This window comes from Kryptolebias marmoratus, linkage group LG18, assembly GCF_001649575.2.
Source record: "Kryptolebias marmoratus isolate JLee-2015 linkage group LG18, ASM164957v2, whole genome shotgun sequence".
In the NCBI taxonomy this organism is placed as follows: Eukaryota; Metazoa; Chordata; class Actinopteri; order Cyprinodontiformes; family Rivulidae; genus Kryptolebias; species Kryptolebias marmoratus.
In genome coordinates this window covers 20,926,367-20,944,031 of record NC_051447.1, presented here as the reverse complement: position 1 = coordinate 20,944,031, position 17,665 = coordinate 20,926,367, and the positions used below count along the sequence as shown (strand labels likewise).

The window sequence follows — 17,665 nt, the reverse complement described above, 5'->3', positions numbered from 1 at the left end:
ACGAGAGTCTCAGCATCAGAAAAAGAAAGAAACGGACGAATTTTGGAGATATTACGAAGATGAAAGAAACAGATTTTAAACAGATGCTTAATGTGATTTTCAAATGTAAGTTGAGAATCCAATCTAACTCCAAGATTTGTAACAGTAGTGGAAAAGGGGATGTCTTGTCCAGAAAAGAAAACAGTCGTCATAGTTGAAGATTGAACCTGGTGAGGTGTTCCGATCAACATGGCCTCGTTCCATCTTAACTCATATTGTTGTGTTTTATGACTATTTTTGGGTTCACATGTAAAGCACTTTGAGTCGTCTTGTTGCTGAAAAAGAGCTATATAAATAAATTTGACTTGATTTGACATGTTACATTTAAAACAAAGGTTAATAGGAGGTATTTCTCAGTAAATATTACTCGAGATCGGCCAAACAACGCCTACTCGCCTGAGGAGGTACCCAGGAGAATAAACATCCAAACATGAGAGTAGAGCCACCCAGAGATGAAACTGAGCAACACTGGAGGAGGCATCACACAAAGATCATTTCAAATGACTACAACACCCAAGGTCTGACCACTGCAATCTCCCCGAACAAGAACCAGCATCCATGACAGTCTGTCAGGTATGAAGAGCAGGACTGATCCACACCTCCTGACTGAAGAAACTGACTGCTCTCCATGACCTCCTAACAAGTGTTTCCTGCTCATGGTCTGCAGCAGCAGACGGAGGTGCACGTATGGCAAGCAGTTACTTCAAATTAAGCCTGCTATGACATGCAGGCCATTTGATACTCCTGAAATCAAGAGCTGGTATGTTTTTAAACTGCGAATGCTAACGAACTTTTAGCAGGTTTCAGTTTTTAATTTGACATTATACAACATATTTCAGTGATTTCAAATGTAAAAAAAATCCACTAAATTTGTAAAAATCTAAATTCTATATTTGCGTGAACTGAAAATTGAATTTTCTAGTAAATTTGCAGACTGTTAGAAAGTTGTGCAAACAAAGTCAGGAACAGGCTAACAAACTATTAGCTCAGCAGTTAAACTGATTACTGATCAAACTGTACTAGAAACAGCTGATTCTGACACATTTATAATTGTTATGTCTGCTAATATCTGCAACCTGGTTGTATCTTTAGGGTCCTTCTGCTGGAGAAACTTGATGCATATGTTGAAAAGAGTTAGCTTAAAAAAGTGCTTACAACATTTATTTCTAAAACATTTTTACGTCGTCAGTTTAGTTCAATGTTCAAGAAGCCACTTCAGAGGGGCTGCGGGTTGCAGACCCATCCCTGAATCCTATCCTGGTAGACATGGAGACCAGGGCTCTCATTCATAAAGGATGGAGTGGGATTCATACTAAAAGTGTGCATACGCCCAAAAGGCGAAAATGGTGTACACCAAAAAAAAAATTTAGATTTATAAAACCGTGCACACACACACCAGCAAGCACTTCCCCTTTATAACTCAGGTTCTGCCCTCCACACGCCCACATTCAACCATTAATGGTCGATGCAAAGCACCACATGAAGGTGAAGGTGGGTTTAAATGAGCCAGCTGATCAGTGTTATTTCATTGTAACAATGGCAACCACGGAGAGAAGAGAAACTAAATTTCACCGAGGCAGAAATCGATGTGCCGGTGATGAGGTGGAAAACAGAAAAATTTCATCTTAGGGAGCCACAGTCGTGGCGTTACAAATAAAAGGAAGTGTTGTGAGCAGCACCACGTCATTCCTTCTGTTAATTCAGTGAGTGGGACAGAGAGGACCGAGGCTGAGGGGAAGGAAAAGTGGTCAGATTTTAGGGTGGAGGCAAAAAAAACGACTAACTGGCCACCACCAGAGCCTGTCAGCCACAGGTGGGGGTAAAGGCGTACCTGAACTGACACCTTTTGACAGAATGATGGCCGGTGTTGTGCCAAAAACCGATTGGGTGCGTCCCCGCGAGGGAGTGCACGGCTCTGAGCGGTGTTAAAGTGTGCCTCCTCTGCGCTCTGAGGGTTTGTAAAGGAGTTTGACCGTGTCTCCAGTTTCCCCTGTCTCAAACGCATTTTCCTGTCATGTTTATGTTTTATAGATCACAAACGTTGTGTGGAAAGTGACGTACGTAAGTTTCAGGTCGTTTTGTGCGTACCCCAGTTTTATGAATGAGACCCCAGGTGTTTCTAGTGGAGATGGTCTCTGTGGTCTGCAGGGTTGGGCATAGTCTCGAGAATCGATTGGAGTCGAGACTAACGTTTAGATTCTCCTGGAATTGTTCAAATTTTTAAATTTCGATTCCTAGTTTTGATATCCGGAAGAAGAACCGCAGAACAACAACAAAGAAGAATCCGCAGGATGTGTGTGCACAACCATGGACAGTGTGCGTCAGCAATCAAGTGTGGTGCTGGAGGGCGCTAGTGAAAAACTCCCTCATCCTCCATCCGATCTCACTCCCAACCCCGCCGAAAGAAAAAACGCACCCCTCTCTCTATTCTGACTGAGGCCCAACATTATTTGTCAAGTGACAAGTCAAGTGTAGTTTTGTGTGTTTAGTGTTAAGTTGAGTCAGTTTTATTGTGTTGAAGTCAAACCAATGAGATGATTTTTGAACGTGGAGCTCCAGCTTCTGTTTCAGGCTCAGACCCAGAGATGATGGCCTCAGCCGAGCACCGCACCACAGTCAGAATCAGGTAAGTAAAACTATAAGTAAAACTATAAAAGAGTGCCACAGAAGGGTTACAGAATATATTGTCTCTTAAAAGAATCAGAATGGAGAATCATTAGGAACCGGAATCGAAATTCAAACAACCTTAATGGTCTGCAGATAGAAATTGTTGGGAGTTCATGATGACAGCTTAGAGTAAAAACTGTTCAGAACTCGCAACCAATCAGTTGATCTCATCTCTGCAGTGTGAACAGGTGAGTGTTTACCTGCAGCATGTCAAGCAGTCCCTGCCTGCAGCCCTCCTCCATGCCATACTCATCCACCAGGATGCTGCCCAGGTACAGGAAGCAAGAGTGTGGATACACCTGGTACACATTCACCATCTGACAACAATAAACATATCATTGTTGTTTCCATGGTAACAGATATTTACATGACATCACTCAGGTTTCATCCCCCTGTCTCACCTGAGTGACGAGAGGCTGCAGAAGGGAGGCGGACCCTTTTCCGACGCATCGCACAGCGAAGCGGAGGCAGCGGCAGCACCGCTCCACAATCCGGTTATCGGCCTGGTGAGCGTTCAGTGTCTCTGACAGCACCGGCCAGATCTGCAGGTGAGCCAGCTCATCTTTAATCATTTAATATTCAAACAAGTTCTCCTAACAAAGCTCAGGTGCGTTGGGGCGATTTACCTCCTGGATGACCTTCTGACAGGGATGTGTCTGTCCGTTCTCTACGATGGGGTTTGTGTGTCTGAAAATAAAAACCAATGTCTTCACTGTCTGCAGCTTCATTTAAACACTTAGGGTCACGGTTAGCCAGGGTTACTCTGAATAAAGTTTTCCTCACCTGAAGATAACAGCTAGTCTGTCGAGCCACACAGTCGGATCAGCTGATTTACCGTTTGCAGATTGTTCTGACAGAAGCTGAAACAACAAGGTTCAACCTAAATATTTCCTCCGTTTTTCTGAAAACTGTGACAAAAATACACTCACCTTTTTCAGAGCCATCACCTGAACAGCACAAAGATCACTAAGACATTCTGCGATCTTCTCCAGAGGAAGACGAGCCAGGACCAGAGCCGTACCTGCACAGGTAACATCAGATGACTAATAACGAAGGAACACTTGAACAGGTTACCTGTGGAAACTTTTTCCACTTCCTGTTACTTAAATAGATGAAAACTTCTCACTGTCTGTGCTCTGGCTTTACAGGTAAGCCCTGGGTGTACGACAGGTACCTTTCAGCAGTCCGACAGCAGCCTCCGTGGACAGAGCGAAAGAGTCAAGGGAGCGAGCAATGTCCAGAAGGCCCTGGAAGTGTTGAGCCATGTGATCCCTGCACACTGAACAGATGTTGTGGATCGCCTTCGCTGCTGCAGACGCCAGAGGTTTCTCTCTGAGACCTTTCATCAGGTAGTTCAACACTGGGTCTGACGCCAAAACAAGAAAAATAAAGGCTCTGGTTGTTTTTCAGAAAGAAAACAGGTTTTTACAGCATCAGAAATCTGACTTAATCCAGTTTTTATTGTCATGATCACAAACCATTTTCTACATTTTTAAGCTTGACCTTAAACCTCTGGATATTCTGAGATCTGATCCAGAACCAGCAGGACCAATTTTTTAGTTCTGGTCAAAATGATTTGAAATGTTCTAAAAGTTTTACTGAACTGAATTGTTGTGGGACCTTTGAGTCACCAGCATTGTGTTTTGCTTGTGTCTTACCCAGGAATCTCGGGTTTCTGTCCACGACATCGCTCATCTCTCCAACCAGCTCGATGCTAGTGTACCGAACTGCCATGTGGACACTCTCAGGAAGTAAGACAACCTGCTGAAGAACCTCTGCCACAGTGGGGTTGTTTTCTCTGAAAAATAACAGAACAAATACATCAGCAGTCCGTGACATCTCCTGACATCTGTTCCACCAAGTTTATCCTCCTCAGACACTCACGGGTCAACACTTTTAGCAATGGAAGCCATGATAAAAAGAACAGCCTCTGTCACCTCCCAGGGGGGGTTCCCATCTTTTAAAGTGGAATACAACTGAAGGAATACACAACAAGACAGATGTTAATTTTTATATGGATATGGGTGAGGATAGATTATCAGGATAAATTAAAGGTACCTGGGAGAAGCACTCCATGGATCCAACAAGAAAAATAACATCTTTAACGAGATCTGACACTCTCATCCTGAACTCCCCAAAGTCGTCTGTTTCCTCTGGGATTCCTTCCTGTCAGGTGAAATTAACTTTAGAATTAAAAACTGAGAATAGCATTTAGAATCAGACCTCCAACAGTTAAAGGTGATTCTAATTTCTTACATGGTCTGGATCAAGCTGGCAGTGTCGGGCCAAACAGTGGAGCAGTCTCTGTATGTACGGTCTGAAGATGCTGTGAAGGTTTGCATCGTTTATTTTATACAGATGTTCTCCCAGACGATACCAGAAGTTAAAAGAAATCTCCACAACCTGGAACACAGACACTAGAATCAGAACCAAGACAAACATAACCTGCAAACAGAACAGATTCTCAACCAGAAAGGTGTTGCAGAGTTCTGAGGTTTGTTTAGGTTGTGCAGTCTAAAAAGGTAACAACAAACTTCACTGTTCTTAATATCCAGAAGCTAAAACCTGCTGGTTCTTCTGATACCTCGTACTGTGGGTGTCCTGCACAGATCAGCAGCAGCTCCAGTGTCCTCAGGTCTCCCATACCCTGACCTGGACTCCTGACTGTGGTTTCTAGAAATGTCTCACAGAGCTCAGTAAAGATCCTGCAGTAGTTCAGCACCCTAAGGACAAAAACCAAACAATGATGATGATGAACAAATGTCCAATCAATGATTGTGTCTCATATTTTACTTGTCCAGGTCTTCTCGAGCCACAGCCATGTGATAGGCCGTCTCCAGCGTCAGGACACCCTGGAAGAGCTGCAAAGCCAAAGGTATGTTGGTGTCCACGTTCTCTATGGCGTAGAGAGCTGAGCAGACACAGTCCGATGCTGCTTCATGTAAATTAGTTGAGGTTTCATCCCTTTGCTGTAAAAACAAACAAATAATAAAATAAATTTGAAAATAAATAAATGAATTCTATCAGCAGGAGACCCTCAGTCTTCCACAGATCTGTCCCCAAAGACTGAAGCTCACCAGGATTTGGAAGAGGACCATCAGCAGCTGATTACTGGCCATGAAGTTACTGTCCAGGACTCCCAGGTTGAACCAGCTGCCGAGACACCGAAACACTTTGATGAGCATTTTCTCATCAGTCCCAGTCTTCTCCACGCAGGACGTCTGAGGAGAAAGGAAAGGTAAAAATCAAGGCACCAGGACTACTGAGGTTCACACTCAGGAGTCAGACATTACTGAGGTCCAGAGTCAGGGATTACTGGGGTCCACAGTCAGAAGTCTAGGATTACTGAGGTCTAAAGTCAGGAGACATGAGCTACTAAGGTCCAGAGTTAGGAGTCACATATTATTTGGGACAAACGGATAGACGGACTCAGGACAGACTAAGAAAAACCAGTCCAAGGACAGATAGACAGTCTTATCAGAGTCAGACAGAGAGACACACTAAGGACAGACTGTGGGCAGATAGAGGACAGTCTAACCAGCAGTGTGACCATGGTGGTGGAGTAAAATGCCAGGTCCTCGATGATTTCTGTCCTCCGATTAGCTCCGATCCTCAGAGATCGGCTGTGAACTTCCTCCGGTAAAACTGTCAGAATCTCTATGAGGAATGGCATTGAACTGATGTCATTGTTGTACCTGGTAGAGACGAAGCCACAGGAACAACAGGTGAGCCAGCAGAATCTTTACAGTACAGCCCGTGTGTGAACAGTTTGGGTGACTGTGAATTCCTACTTTTCTATGAGCGTGTGAACACATCCTTTCCATGAGGCCATCTGAAGAGCGAGATCAGCGATCGCTAGCGCCAGCTGAGATGACACAAACTTATGGTAAACATTCTTTTTACAAACTACTTCCTTCTTTTATTTCAACTTGTTTCAACACCTGCTGATTTCCTCCAGTTTGCATTAATTAAAACATCAAACTTTCAAGACTTAAATGTATAAAAAGTTAGAGTCAAACACTGACTTTAGTGAGGGCTTAAACAGATCTGAGTTAGAGTTGTATTTATCATCAGATCCATGTCTGACAGGCCTGTTTTATCATGTAAAGGCAGTCTTACTCTCACAGTTCAACGCAAACCTGAAAGGAAAGCAAAAACCAATATGAGCAGCAGCCTCTGTTCAATGATCACCTGATGTTACCTGTGTGACAATGATGGGCGACAGGTCTTTGAGGTTTTGGATGTGGGTCAGCAGGGAGTCTCGCAGTGCATTGTGGGTCTCAGGTGGAAGCTCGTAGAAGGACATCTGGATCTTCATCTTCATTGTCTGAGCAGCAAAATAACATGACTCGACATCCTGTTTGAGCTGCAGGAGCTGGTCTGAGATCTCCCAGGCAAACATCTGTACACAGGACAGGAAGTGATGTCACATCAGGTACGCAATGTCTCACTAAACAGGTTTGTGTTTTCATAAAATTAGTTTTAAACTAGTTTGGTGTAATAGCAGATGCAATTAGACTGTTTTTGACTGAAGTTTGGTGTAATAGCAGATAAAATTAGACTGTTTTTGGCTGAAGTTTGGAGTATAAGCAGATAAAATTAGACTGTTTTTGGCTGAAGTTTGGTGTGTATCTCAGCTGTCAGTTTGTGCCATGCTTATGGGCCTATCGGAGTTAAAACCTTAAAAACAATAAAAATATTTTTATTCTAAATATTAAAGTGCAATTTTAAAACGGTGTTTATACTTGAGCCATTATTATTAAAATATAGTTAAGAGGTAAAAGTGAGTATCTGTTTTGATCCATTCATTTTGTTAGCTTAGCGGCCATGCTAACAGGAACTAAAGTGTCCTCGGAGACTGCGCAGTTCACCCAACCTGTCCACTTCTCACACAGGTGAGACATTAAACCTCAGTCCACCAACATTACGTCCTACATTACACCCAACCGGTACCGCCTTCCGGTTCGCCGGCCTCTCCCATCTTCTTACCGATCTCTGGAGCTCTCCGAGCCAAAGCGAGGCTCGTTCCTTCCCAGCCGGGTCCGGGTCGTGGTACAGGGCCTGGACCGCCTGGTAGACCAGCGCCAGGCTCGGTTTACCGCCCTCCATAACGGCTCAAAAATAGAATCCAGGAAGGCAGGCGGTTCGGTTCGGTAGCAGAGCTGAAAACCTCCTAAACAGTCCGAGCGTTAGCCGCCATCTCACACAGGGTTCCCGCGGGCAGCCCCCATCCTGGTCCGACGAGAAACACGGCGGGCAGGACTTTTGTTCCGACCCCTGCCAGGCTGAAAGATCACACCGAACCCGGAACTCAGAAAATCTACAATTTACTTTCATTTTGTTCAAGAGTTAACACATTTAAGAGTAAATTTAACGTGTCAGACAGTAACAAATACGGGCATAACAAGCTATAATAATAATAATAATAATAATAATAAATAGGAATTTTTTTGTTGTTCATATCAAATAAAAGTAATGATGTTCATTCAGCTGTTTTACTTTGAGGAAAAACAAACATGTCATGAAAACTATTAAATGAATTAGCTCTGGATTTGAAAACTGTACTCTCAAAACTCTAGAATTTATCATAACAATATTTTTTTCAGAACAAAAACTGAAAACATTGCTGTGAAAACAGAAAATGAACAGTTGTGAAGTTATGAGTGCTTCATCTAAATATAATCTAATTCATTTTATTTATATAGCTCCAATTCACAACAAAAGTCATCTTAGGTCATCTCTGTACAAAACCTTCACATACTTTATAAAAGCCTATTTGTAAAAGCTATCTAAGGAAGCAGAATTTTCACTTTGTCTCAGTCTCCCTTCCTGAACAGTACATTGGTGACAGTGGAAAGGAAAAACTCTCTTTAAACAGAAATAAACATCCAGCAGAACCAGAATCAGAACCAGGACAAGAGGCCATCTGCTTCGACCAGCTGGGGTTAGAGAGGACAAGAAAGAGACACAGACAAACATGGAATGACTGGTCCAGGTGTAGTTTCTATGGGAAAAAAACACATGTTAATTGTAAAGATAATTACAAATACAAACATGGAGAGTAGAGCAAGTAAATTCAGCAGCAGAGTGGGGAAATGTGGTCAACTTGTCCTCCAACAGTCTAAACCTATAGCAGAAGAACTAAAGGATAGCTCAGGAAACCCAAACCAACCCTAACTATAGGATTGACAGGGTGTCAGCCTCACGGACAGAAACTGAAGAGAGGAGCCTTAAAACTGAAGCTCCGCCTCCTGTTCTCCTGTTAGAACCTCTAGGAACCACAAGGAAACCTGCAGTCTGAGAGCAGAGAGCTCTGTTAGGAAAATATGGGCCAATAAGATCTTTAATATCAGATGGAGCTTGGTTGTTGAGAGCTTTGGATGTTAGGAGGAAGATCTTAAATTCTCCTCTGAATCTGACAGGAAGCTGATGGAGAGAAGCTGAAACTGTAGAAATCTGATCTCTGATCAGAACTCTGGCAGCAGCAGTTTGGATCAACTGAAGACTTTTAAAGAGTTTTTGGACTCCCAGATAATAAAGAGTTCCAACAGTCCAGCCTGGAGGTGATAAATGCATGGAGCAGTTTTTCTGCATCATTTTGAGACGAGATGTTTCTAATTTCAGTGATATTGTTCAGGTGGAGGAAAGCAGTCCTGGTAACAGTTTTAATGTGGGGTTAAAAGACATCCTGATCCTAAATAACACTGAGGTTCTTTACTTTAGAACTGGAGAACAAATTAATGCTATCCACAGAAAGAGAAAGGCTAAGATGCTCAGGTCCAAAAACCACAACCTCTGTCTGTCTGAGTTTAAATGTCATATTTAGTCTTTTAGCTTCACAGGGTTCAAGTTTACAGAGACCGGAAAGAGCCACAGCAGAAGACAGGTAAGCATAAATGTTTTTTTATTTTGAAAGGAAGAGTAAGGGGAGGCAGGGTACATCTGAAGAGCAACAAACTAGGAGAGGTCATTGACTGAATCCAGGTGAGTAGAATGATTAATAGTATTTAGGGGAGAAGTCTTTTTGATACCTCCTCTGTCAGGTATCAGAGGAGGTGGAGGATTCTGGAACTAGTGGGTATCATGTCAGGTGAGTGTGGAGAGAGCAGGTCAGGTAGACAACAGATTAAAGATTGGGCTGACTTTTCTGCATGTTTGGCAGGAGGATCTTCTGGAGCTGAGAGTCATTTGAAGAGGAGCAGGCTGAAGAGTGAGGTGGTGTTGGAGGATTCTAGGAGCTAATTCCCAACAAGAAGTCGTTGTGAAGACCACAAGGAAATCTGTAGACAGGTATTAGTAAGGATTCTTTAACCATAGATTCACACTTAGGAATAATGCTTAAGGAGTTAAAGAGGATCCAAATATTACCATGTAAGAACAAACAGGGCAGCAAAGAATTTTTTTTTCAGCTAAGCCTTTTATGGCCAGGTAATCGGCTGCTTAATGGCAATCAGCTGAGCAGGACCTGCCAGAGGCAGCCCCACCCAATAGGAACAAAGCAGCTCACTCCAACTGGAACCTGTGAATGATGCAGAATCCTTACATTAAAAGCAGGAAATTAAAAGTCATCCAAGTTTTTATGTCTTTAAGACATGCTTGTAATCAAAGTAACTGATTGGATTAATCAGATTTCATGAATAAATACAGTTATAGGGATAAATGGTTCAACAGAGACAGGACTCTTCATTAGTCGAGCTACAGAACTGAACAGAAACCTGGGCTTGTTCTTCTTTTCTTTTATTAAAGATGAATAATATACACTTCTAGCTTCACAAAGGCTTTCTTAAATGTTAGCAGACTATCTCTTCAGGTTAAATAAAATTCTTCCATGTTAGTGGAGCACTAACTCTGAATTAAACCAAGGAGCCATCTTCCTCTGACTGATCACTTTCTTTTTCAGAGGAGCAATTTTATCAAGTGATGTTTGCATTGAAGCTGTAATATTATCAACAAGATATACAATCTGCTAGCTTCCTTAAATGATAACTAACTAATCGTCATTTCATAATGTATTTTATGTTTCTGTATTGTGTTATAACTGGTTTTAACAGACTGTAATTGGATTCAAATCTGAGTTTGTTTTAAGCTAAATTGAATATATGATTTGAACTTGTAATTTTTTGTTTAGTGCATTGAGATAAAAATAAAATAGTTTTATTAATACTAAAAATAGTTTTTTTTTCTTTATAAAGACCAGAGAATCAATCATTTAATGTTTACTTTGACATCAGTTCACAAAATTGTTGAAAACAATTCATTTCACACACAAACATAAAAAGTTTAATATTTTGGTTTATTTAACGTACCAGATTAAACATCACAAGTCACAAACTAAACTGAGGATTTCTGAAACCAAATCCTGAGAGTAACACCTGATGTAAAAAGACCAGGAGCTTCATTAATGAATGATGCACAAAAAAGTTGCATGCACCATGTTCTACACACACATTGAGATGTGTCAAAACGAAAGTTGCACAAATATAAGCCCACTTCTGACCTGCTGTGAGAATGTGCGGATGCCATGCAAAACAAAAAACTACTCAAGGGACATTTGAACACAATGTTTTCTTGTGAGTTTGAGCGTATATGGTTTAAAACCAAACAATGAAACTGAATCACAATAACCTCATACAACATAACATATAACGTTCCTCAGAAATGATCAAAACCCCAACCCAACGTAAACTGTAACGTTTTTTCTACTTTTGTTAGATGTAATGTAAATACGCATGTGAATTGTCCAAGGGGCTCTTCCATTCTCATCGAGAAGAAAACGGTGTTGGATGAGCAGATTAATTCAGAACAAGTCAGGTGTGATCATTTCCAAGGTCAACAAAGTGTAGACAGCGACACATGGCCATTAATAACTGTGTAAAGTTGTGTGTAATTGTAGAACAATATCCGCTTTGGTTCTGCTGAAGGAAACCCACTGACCTGCTGACACATGATGATGATGTCGGGTTTATTATCTGGTTCAGAGTCCCAGGACCACTCTGTTGGACCTCTGAGCTGATCTGGGTCCAGCCTTACACAGGGAAACTAGGAGGAGCTGGGAGTTGCTGGTGCCAGTCCTCTCCATGCTGGGTTCCCTTGGAATTAGAGCCTTTCAGAGGGATCTGGCTGACAGGCCGGGTGTTTCACAGTCGTCCACGAGCCGTGCCATGCCAGCTGTAAGGGACACTCTCATTCTATGATGCCCAGATATATCAAAATCCCCAACACTGTGGCTGAAACGCTCCATCAACTATTTAATAAATAAGCCTCTAAGTTCTACCAAGCCCCTGAGTGCCTCTGTGTTTACAGAAATTATGTTCTTAAAGTTGGAAATGCCTCAGTCTCAGATCTGCGCCCCTGGTTCTCTTCATTCATTTACAATAATAGTGTGTAACTGGTGCAGAAAGCCTCTGACTCACATTCCATGAAATTCCTCATTTTCCTGCATCTAGACATCATTTTCATCTGGTGAGGATGCCTCCTGGACGCCTCCCTGGTGAGGTGTTCCGGGAACGTCCTGCTGGGAGGAGGCCCAGAGGAAGACCCAGGACACGCTGGAGGGACTATGTTTCTCGGCTGGCCTGGGAACGCCTTGGGATTCCCCCGGAGGAGCTGGCCCAAGTGGCTGGGGAGAGGGAAGTCTGGGTCTCCCTGCTTAGGCTGCTGCCCCCGCGACCCGACCCCGGATAAGAGGAAGAAGATGGATGGATGGATCTAGACATCATTTTTGATCACGCAGAGAAAATCATCACATACCAGGATATATTTAAATGGAAACGTGTCAGGGGAGGTGTCTCGTGTACACTCAGTTCCGTGTAAATTGGGATGTATAAAGGAAAGGTGCACTGAAACATGCATGCGCAGGTTGATAAATCTGAATATTTTAGTGCACACACACTCCAATTTATCCATATGCCAACATTTAGCATAACATCTGCAGACTCTTTGATGCATGAGGCCTCTGGTCTTATCCCTTTAAAACGTGGTCACTGATGCGTGTTTACATCTACACTTAACAAAAATAGATAAAACTTTACAATTTACAGTGGGTTAAGGTTGTTTTGATGATTTCTGAGGTGTGTTGTATGAAATTAAATGTGATTCAGTTTCATTGTTTGGCTTTAAACCATAAATGGTCAAACATGTTCAAATGCCTCTTCAGTTCAGAAACCAAATGGAGTCATATTTCAATGGATTTAGGCGAGTTTCAGGACTTTGTAGTTTGATACTGTCAACTGAAAAAGTCTGCACATTCTCACAGCAGGCCAAAAAGTGTACGTATATTTAGGCACACTTTCATGCAATGATCATTTTGTTACATCCCGACTTGTGAGTGGAAGGTTTTTGTACGTACGTAAGGTCCCTGATCAGCAGAAACTCTGTTCAGAAGGCAAGAACTGATCAGTTTAATCTAAAGTCAGACCAAAGAACTGATCAGTTACATTTGTGGCTGCAGTGAAAGCTCTCCGAGTTGAGGTCGTATCATACCCATGCTTATCTTGCTCACAGCCTGGTTACGATACAGCCTCAGCTCTGAAGGGCACTGATCAATCATGAATCAATAATCAGTACAGTCCAACTTGTCTTTTTGGATTCAGTCAGTCTTCTGTCAGATCTCAAAAAAAAAACACTTGAGGAGCAAAAAAACAAAAAACAAAGCTGTCCCTGAAAGCTCCAGAACAGATCACCAGAAGGAAAAGTTATTTCATGAAACTTAAAATGTCCCATTTCTCTGAAACAAAACAGAATATCTCCATCTTTGCTGCAGCTCAGACGCTTCCCTCTGTGAAGAAGAATAAGAAGAGATGAAGTGATGAAGAAGAGGAGCAGCAGGTGGACAAGTACCTGAGTAGCAGATATTATCCGTATCTTCCTCCCATTGACCCACTTGTCCGTTTGGACCTCAGTAAACCTGTAAGGAGAGAAGCACTTTGAGCTGTGGAGTCATCCTGACTCTAATCTGATTTGCGACCATGTTTTCAGGATTTGGAAGATTGAGGAGGATGAGGTAAGTCAGGTAAGTCTTAAACATCCGGATTAGACCTGAAGTCATGGAAAAGTAAAGGTTCTTATTGTGTTTTTATCTGACAGCCACCTGCTCTTCATCACCGAGCTGAGCCTCTTCATCAGGTCACCTCAGCACTGAAGATTGAAGGTTATTCTTCCGGAAATCAAAAAGAAAAAAAAAACCTTACAGATTTTATTTTTATCTACAGTAAAGAAGTTTAAACATATTTTTCATGTTAGCTTATTTAGAAATTATTAACAGCACTTCACTGATTTCACATTTCTTTACAATCTTATTTAAAAATGGATGAAATTCATTTCTGCAAATTTATTAAAACTCTAAAATATAACATGTGCATTAGCATTCGGTCTTTGAGCTCAGGTGCATCCTGTTTCCACTAATCATCTTTCAAATGTTTCAACACTTGACAGGAGTTCACATGTGGTAAATTCACTGGACATGGTTTAAAAAGACACCTGTCTATATAAATGTCCCGTAGTTGACAGAGCATGCCAGAGCACAAACCAAGCCAAAAAATGAAAGGAATCGTCTTTAGACAGGTCTGTATTAAGGCACAGAACAACATTTTCTGCTGCACTCCACTAATCCGGCCTGTATGGTAAAGTGCTGCATATTGTCCTTCTGGAAGGTTCTCCTCTCTCCACAGACAAGGTCCTTCTACCCCTGTACAGATTGACTGGGTGGCTGGTGATGCTGAGCTTCTTCCATCTCGCCTTGATACAATCCTCTCAGGGATCTACAGACAATTCCTGGGACTTCAGATCTTGATTTGCACTCTGATATGCTCTGTCAAAAATAGGACCTTATATAGAAGGTGTGTGCTTTCTGTCCAAATCCTGTCCAATCAGCTGAGTTTACCACAGATGGACTCCAATCAATGTGTAGAAACATCCGAAGATCAGTGGAAACAGGAAGCACCTGAGCTCAAAGACTAGAGACATATACGATAGATAGATAGATAGATAGATAGATAGATAGATAGATAGATAGATAGATAGATAGATAGATAGATAGATAGATAGCCCATTTCTTGTCAGAATGTTCTGGTTCCCCAACATCTGACACATACCTTGTTAATCCAGGTGACGTTCATTTTGTCTCTCACTCATTGTGTAACTGAGGTTGGCACCGGGATTCAAACCCCTGATCTTCCCACATCATATTTAATTATTTTTAATTATTTTTATTATTTATTAATTATTTCTAAAAGTGTAGTGGTTTGAAGAGGAATTAATCACTTAATTAGACAGATGTGTGTTCAGTAAACAACTGATGTTCTGATCAGCTGATCAACAATTCTCCAAAGAATATCACCTAAACCTGACCTACTAATATACAAAAATAAGATTCTCTGTGCAAAAAACAGAAACTTGTTTAGTTTTAACTTTCAAAAAACAGAAACTGATACAAGGGTGTTTTTCTTCTGCTTCCTCTCCATAAGAAGATTAAAGTGTCAGAAGTTTTTAATCCACAGAGTTTGAGAAAAGCCGTACGGATAATCTTTACTGTTAAGTGGTTTATGAGTGTATAAAAAGAGGATGAAGCTATTTGATTTGGCAGAAAGTTCAGAGTGAAAATGGGGAAACATTTCCACCTGTACGAGAACATCTCCAAAGTCAGCCCCTTTGAGGGGCCCCAGTATTACCTGGCCCCAACCTGGGCTTTCCATCTGCAGACCCTCTTCATGGGCCTGGTTTTCTTCGTTGGTGCGCCTTTAAACTTTATCGTTCTTGTGGCCACGGTCAAGTACAAGAAGCTCAGAGTTCCTCTCAACTACATCCTGGTCAACATCACCTTGGCTGGATTCATCTTTGTCACCTTCTCCGTCAGTCAGGTGTTCGTCGCCACCATGAGGGGCTACTACTTCCTGGGTTACACCTTGTGTGCCATGGAGGCTGCCATGGGCTCCATAGCAGGTAGACCTTCAGGTGTGAGGACTCCATCTTGTTAGAGATGACAGGAGATGACAGTGTCTTTCTGCAGGTCTAGTGACAGCCTGGTCTCTCGCTGTCCTTTCCTTTGAGCGGTACCTGGTCATCTGTAAACCGTTTGGAGCCTTTAAGTTTGGCAGTACTCACGCTGCAGCCGCCGTCGTCTTCACTTGGTGCATGGGGGTAGGCTGCGCCACACCACCTTTCTTTGGCTGGAGCAGGTAGCTATCACACCCAGTTCAAAGGTCATGCTGGTCTGTTGTGTCCTGCTCAGGTAAATTGATATTTGTGTCCAGATACATCCCCGAGGGGCTGGGCTGCTCCTGTGGACCCGACTGGTATTCAAACTGCGAGGACCGCAGCTGCGGCAGCTACATGAAGTTCCTACTGGTGACCTGCTTCGTCCTTCCTCTGAGCATCATCATTTTCTCCTACTCCCAGTTACTGGGCGCTCTGAGAGCTGTGAGTCAAAAAACTTATTCTGAACCATTTAACTCAGCAGTTCTCAAACATTTCAGTTTTTAACCCACAAAATAAAAGTCCCTGAGACTCCTGACCCTGCCTGTTATATAACATATAATCCATTTAACAAAGAGTATCATCAACTAATACTAATAGTTCTGTATTAATCTATTTCTAAAGACTTGTTTTATCTCTTTGCACCAGCTAAGGCTAAATATACCACTGACAATCATTTTTAAGCTTTAAGTTACTTCAGTGATTATGACTAAAATATAAAAATATTTTGTTGTTTTAATCTTCTTGTGCTAATATTTTTGTCATAATTTGTTGTCTTGCTTCTCTTACCACAGTTTAGAAAATACCCAAACAAAAAAAAAAGTCAAACTGTGCATCTTGGTCAGGAATAGAGAGCTCTGACTTTTGGTAGAAGAATATTTTATGGCGAAGAAGAAAGTCAGAAAAAAGGAAAAAATGTTCCCATAGGCAACAAAATTTTTGCAAACTCTTCTTATTCCCACAATCTTTCCTTTTCTTCTCCATCCAGTCGTAGATATTTCTTCCACCCAGTGTGTCTCTGCTGGAGGTCAGAGGTCACACCCAAACTCTCATTGACTTCCATTGGATCTGAGCTTCCAAACAGGAAGTGAAAGCTCTTTTTAACTCTTCATATCTCCTCCATAAACCCTGTAGAACCATCAACCAGAACCTTCTGCTGCTCACGGGTCAAGAAGTTCTGATCCAACTGATAGTTTTCACTCAGAGACTGTTTGTCTGAGGCTTACTGTTTACTCTGTGTTTCTGCCTAAAATGCTGCTGTGTGCTGACCCTCCCCTTCCTGTGGCCCTAAAAAGGTGGGAATCACCATGGCAACCAGTTCCTCAGCAGCTTCTGGGACTTCTATATTACCCAACATGCTTTTCTTCATCCTATGTTTCCATCATGGCCGCCCCCACAGATCCTTCCTGTCGTCTCAGGAGGATTCAGAGGAACAGGAAGAGGACTGAACCTTGAGTTTCAAAATAAAGCTCATAAATGCTCTTCAAAATAATCCATCCATCCATCCATCCATTTTCTTTACCCGCTTCTCCATTTTGGGTCACGGGGAGCTGGTGCCTGTCCCCAGCAGTCACTGTGCAAGAGGCGGGGGACACCCTGGACAGGTCGCAAGTCCATCGCAGGGACACATAGAGACTAACGAGACAAACTCTTCAAAATAATATCACTGTAAATCTATTTCTATACCATGATTAAAACAAACTCAATCAACATGCTTCAAAAGTTGGTTTAGAAACTAACAAAAACACAGTAATAAAATTAAAAAACAATTAAGAACAATAATGAAGCGGATTAAAACAGCAAAAAACAACATGAAAACCTGATGGACTGAAACTGAACGCAGAGTTTTCATGGGGGGACAGGTCAGTCCATGGTCTGAGGGACAGGTCAGTCCACGGTCTGAGGGACAGGTTGTTCCAGGGTCTGAGGGACAGGTTGTTCCACGGTCTGAGGGACAGGTTGTTCCACGGTCTGAGGGACAGGTGGT

The 17,665-nt window shown here is 42.1% G+C and overlaps 2 protein-coding genes across 2 annotated transcripts in view; one reads left to right on the top strand and one right to left on the bottom strand.

The window, feature by feature from the left end:
* The window catches only part of tnpo3 (transportin 3), a 13,143-nt gene extending 5,188 nt beyond the window's left edge, over window positions 1-7,955 (bottom strand). Inside the window, exons 1-17 of the mRNA XM_017440507.3 lie at window positions 7,696-7,955; window positions 6,908-7,108; window positions 6,498-6,571; window positions 6,245-6,401; window positions 5,784-5,927; window positions 5,500-5,675; window positions 5,291-5,429; window positions 4,963-5,109; window positions 4,765-4,872; window positions 4,591-4,682; window positions 4,365-4,504; window positions 3,881-4,072; window positions 3,636-3,727; window positions 3,490-3,566; window positions 3,333-3,393; window positions 3,108-3,248; window positions 2,907-3,023 (exon numbers count right to left, since the gene is read on the bottom strand). Of these exons, the coding sequence (XP_017295996.1) occupies window positions 2,907-3,023; window positions 3,108-3,248; window positions 3,333-3,393; window positions 3,490-3,566; window positions 3,636-3,727; window positions 3,881-4,072; window positions 4,365-4,504; window positions 4,591-4,682; window positions 4,765-4,872; window positions 4,963-5,109; window positions 5,291-5,429; window positions 5,500-5,675; window positions 5,784-5,927; window positions 6,245-6,401; window positions 6,498-6,571; window positions 6,908-7,108; window positions 7,696-7,815 (2,178 nt within the window). The 5' untranslated portion in view covers window positions 7,816-7,955. The remainder of the gene's footprint in view (window positions 1-2,906; window positions 3,024-3,107; window positions 3,249-3,332; window positions 3,394-3,489; window positions 3,567-3,635; window positions 3,728-3,880; window positions 4,073-4,364; window positions 4,505-4,590; window positions 4,683-4,764; window positions 4,873-4,962; window positions 5,110-5,290; window positions 5,430-5,499; window positions 5,676-5,783; window positions 5,928-6,244; window positions 6,402-6,497; window positions 6,572-6,907; window positions 7,109-7,695) is intronic.
* A 7,320-nt stretch (window positions 7,956-15,275) lies between these two features.
* The window catches only part of opn1sw1 (opsin 1 (cone pigments), short-wave-sensitive 1), a 4,721-nt gene continuing 2,331 nt past the window's right edge, over window positions 15,276-17,665 (top strand). Inside the window, exons 1-3 of the mRNA XM_017440504.3 lie at window positions 15,276-15,645; window positions 15,713-15,881; window positions 15,957-16,122. Of these exons, the coding sequence (XP_017295993.1) occupies window positions 15,306-15,645; window positions 15,713-15,881; window positions 15,957-16,122 (675 nt within the window). The 5' untranslated portion in view covers window positions 15,276-15,305. The remainder of the gene's footprint in view (window positions 15,646-15,712; window positions 15,882-15,956; window positions 16,123-17,665) is intronic.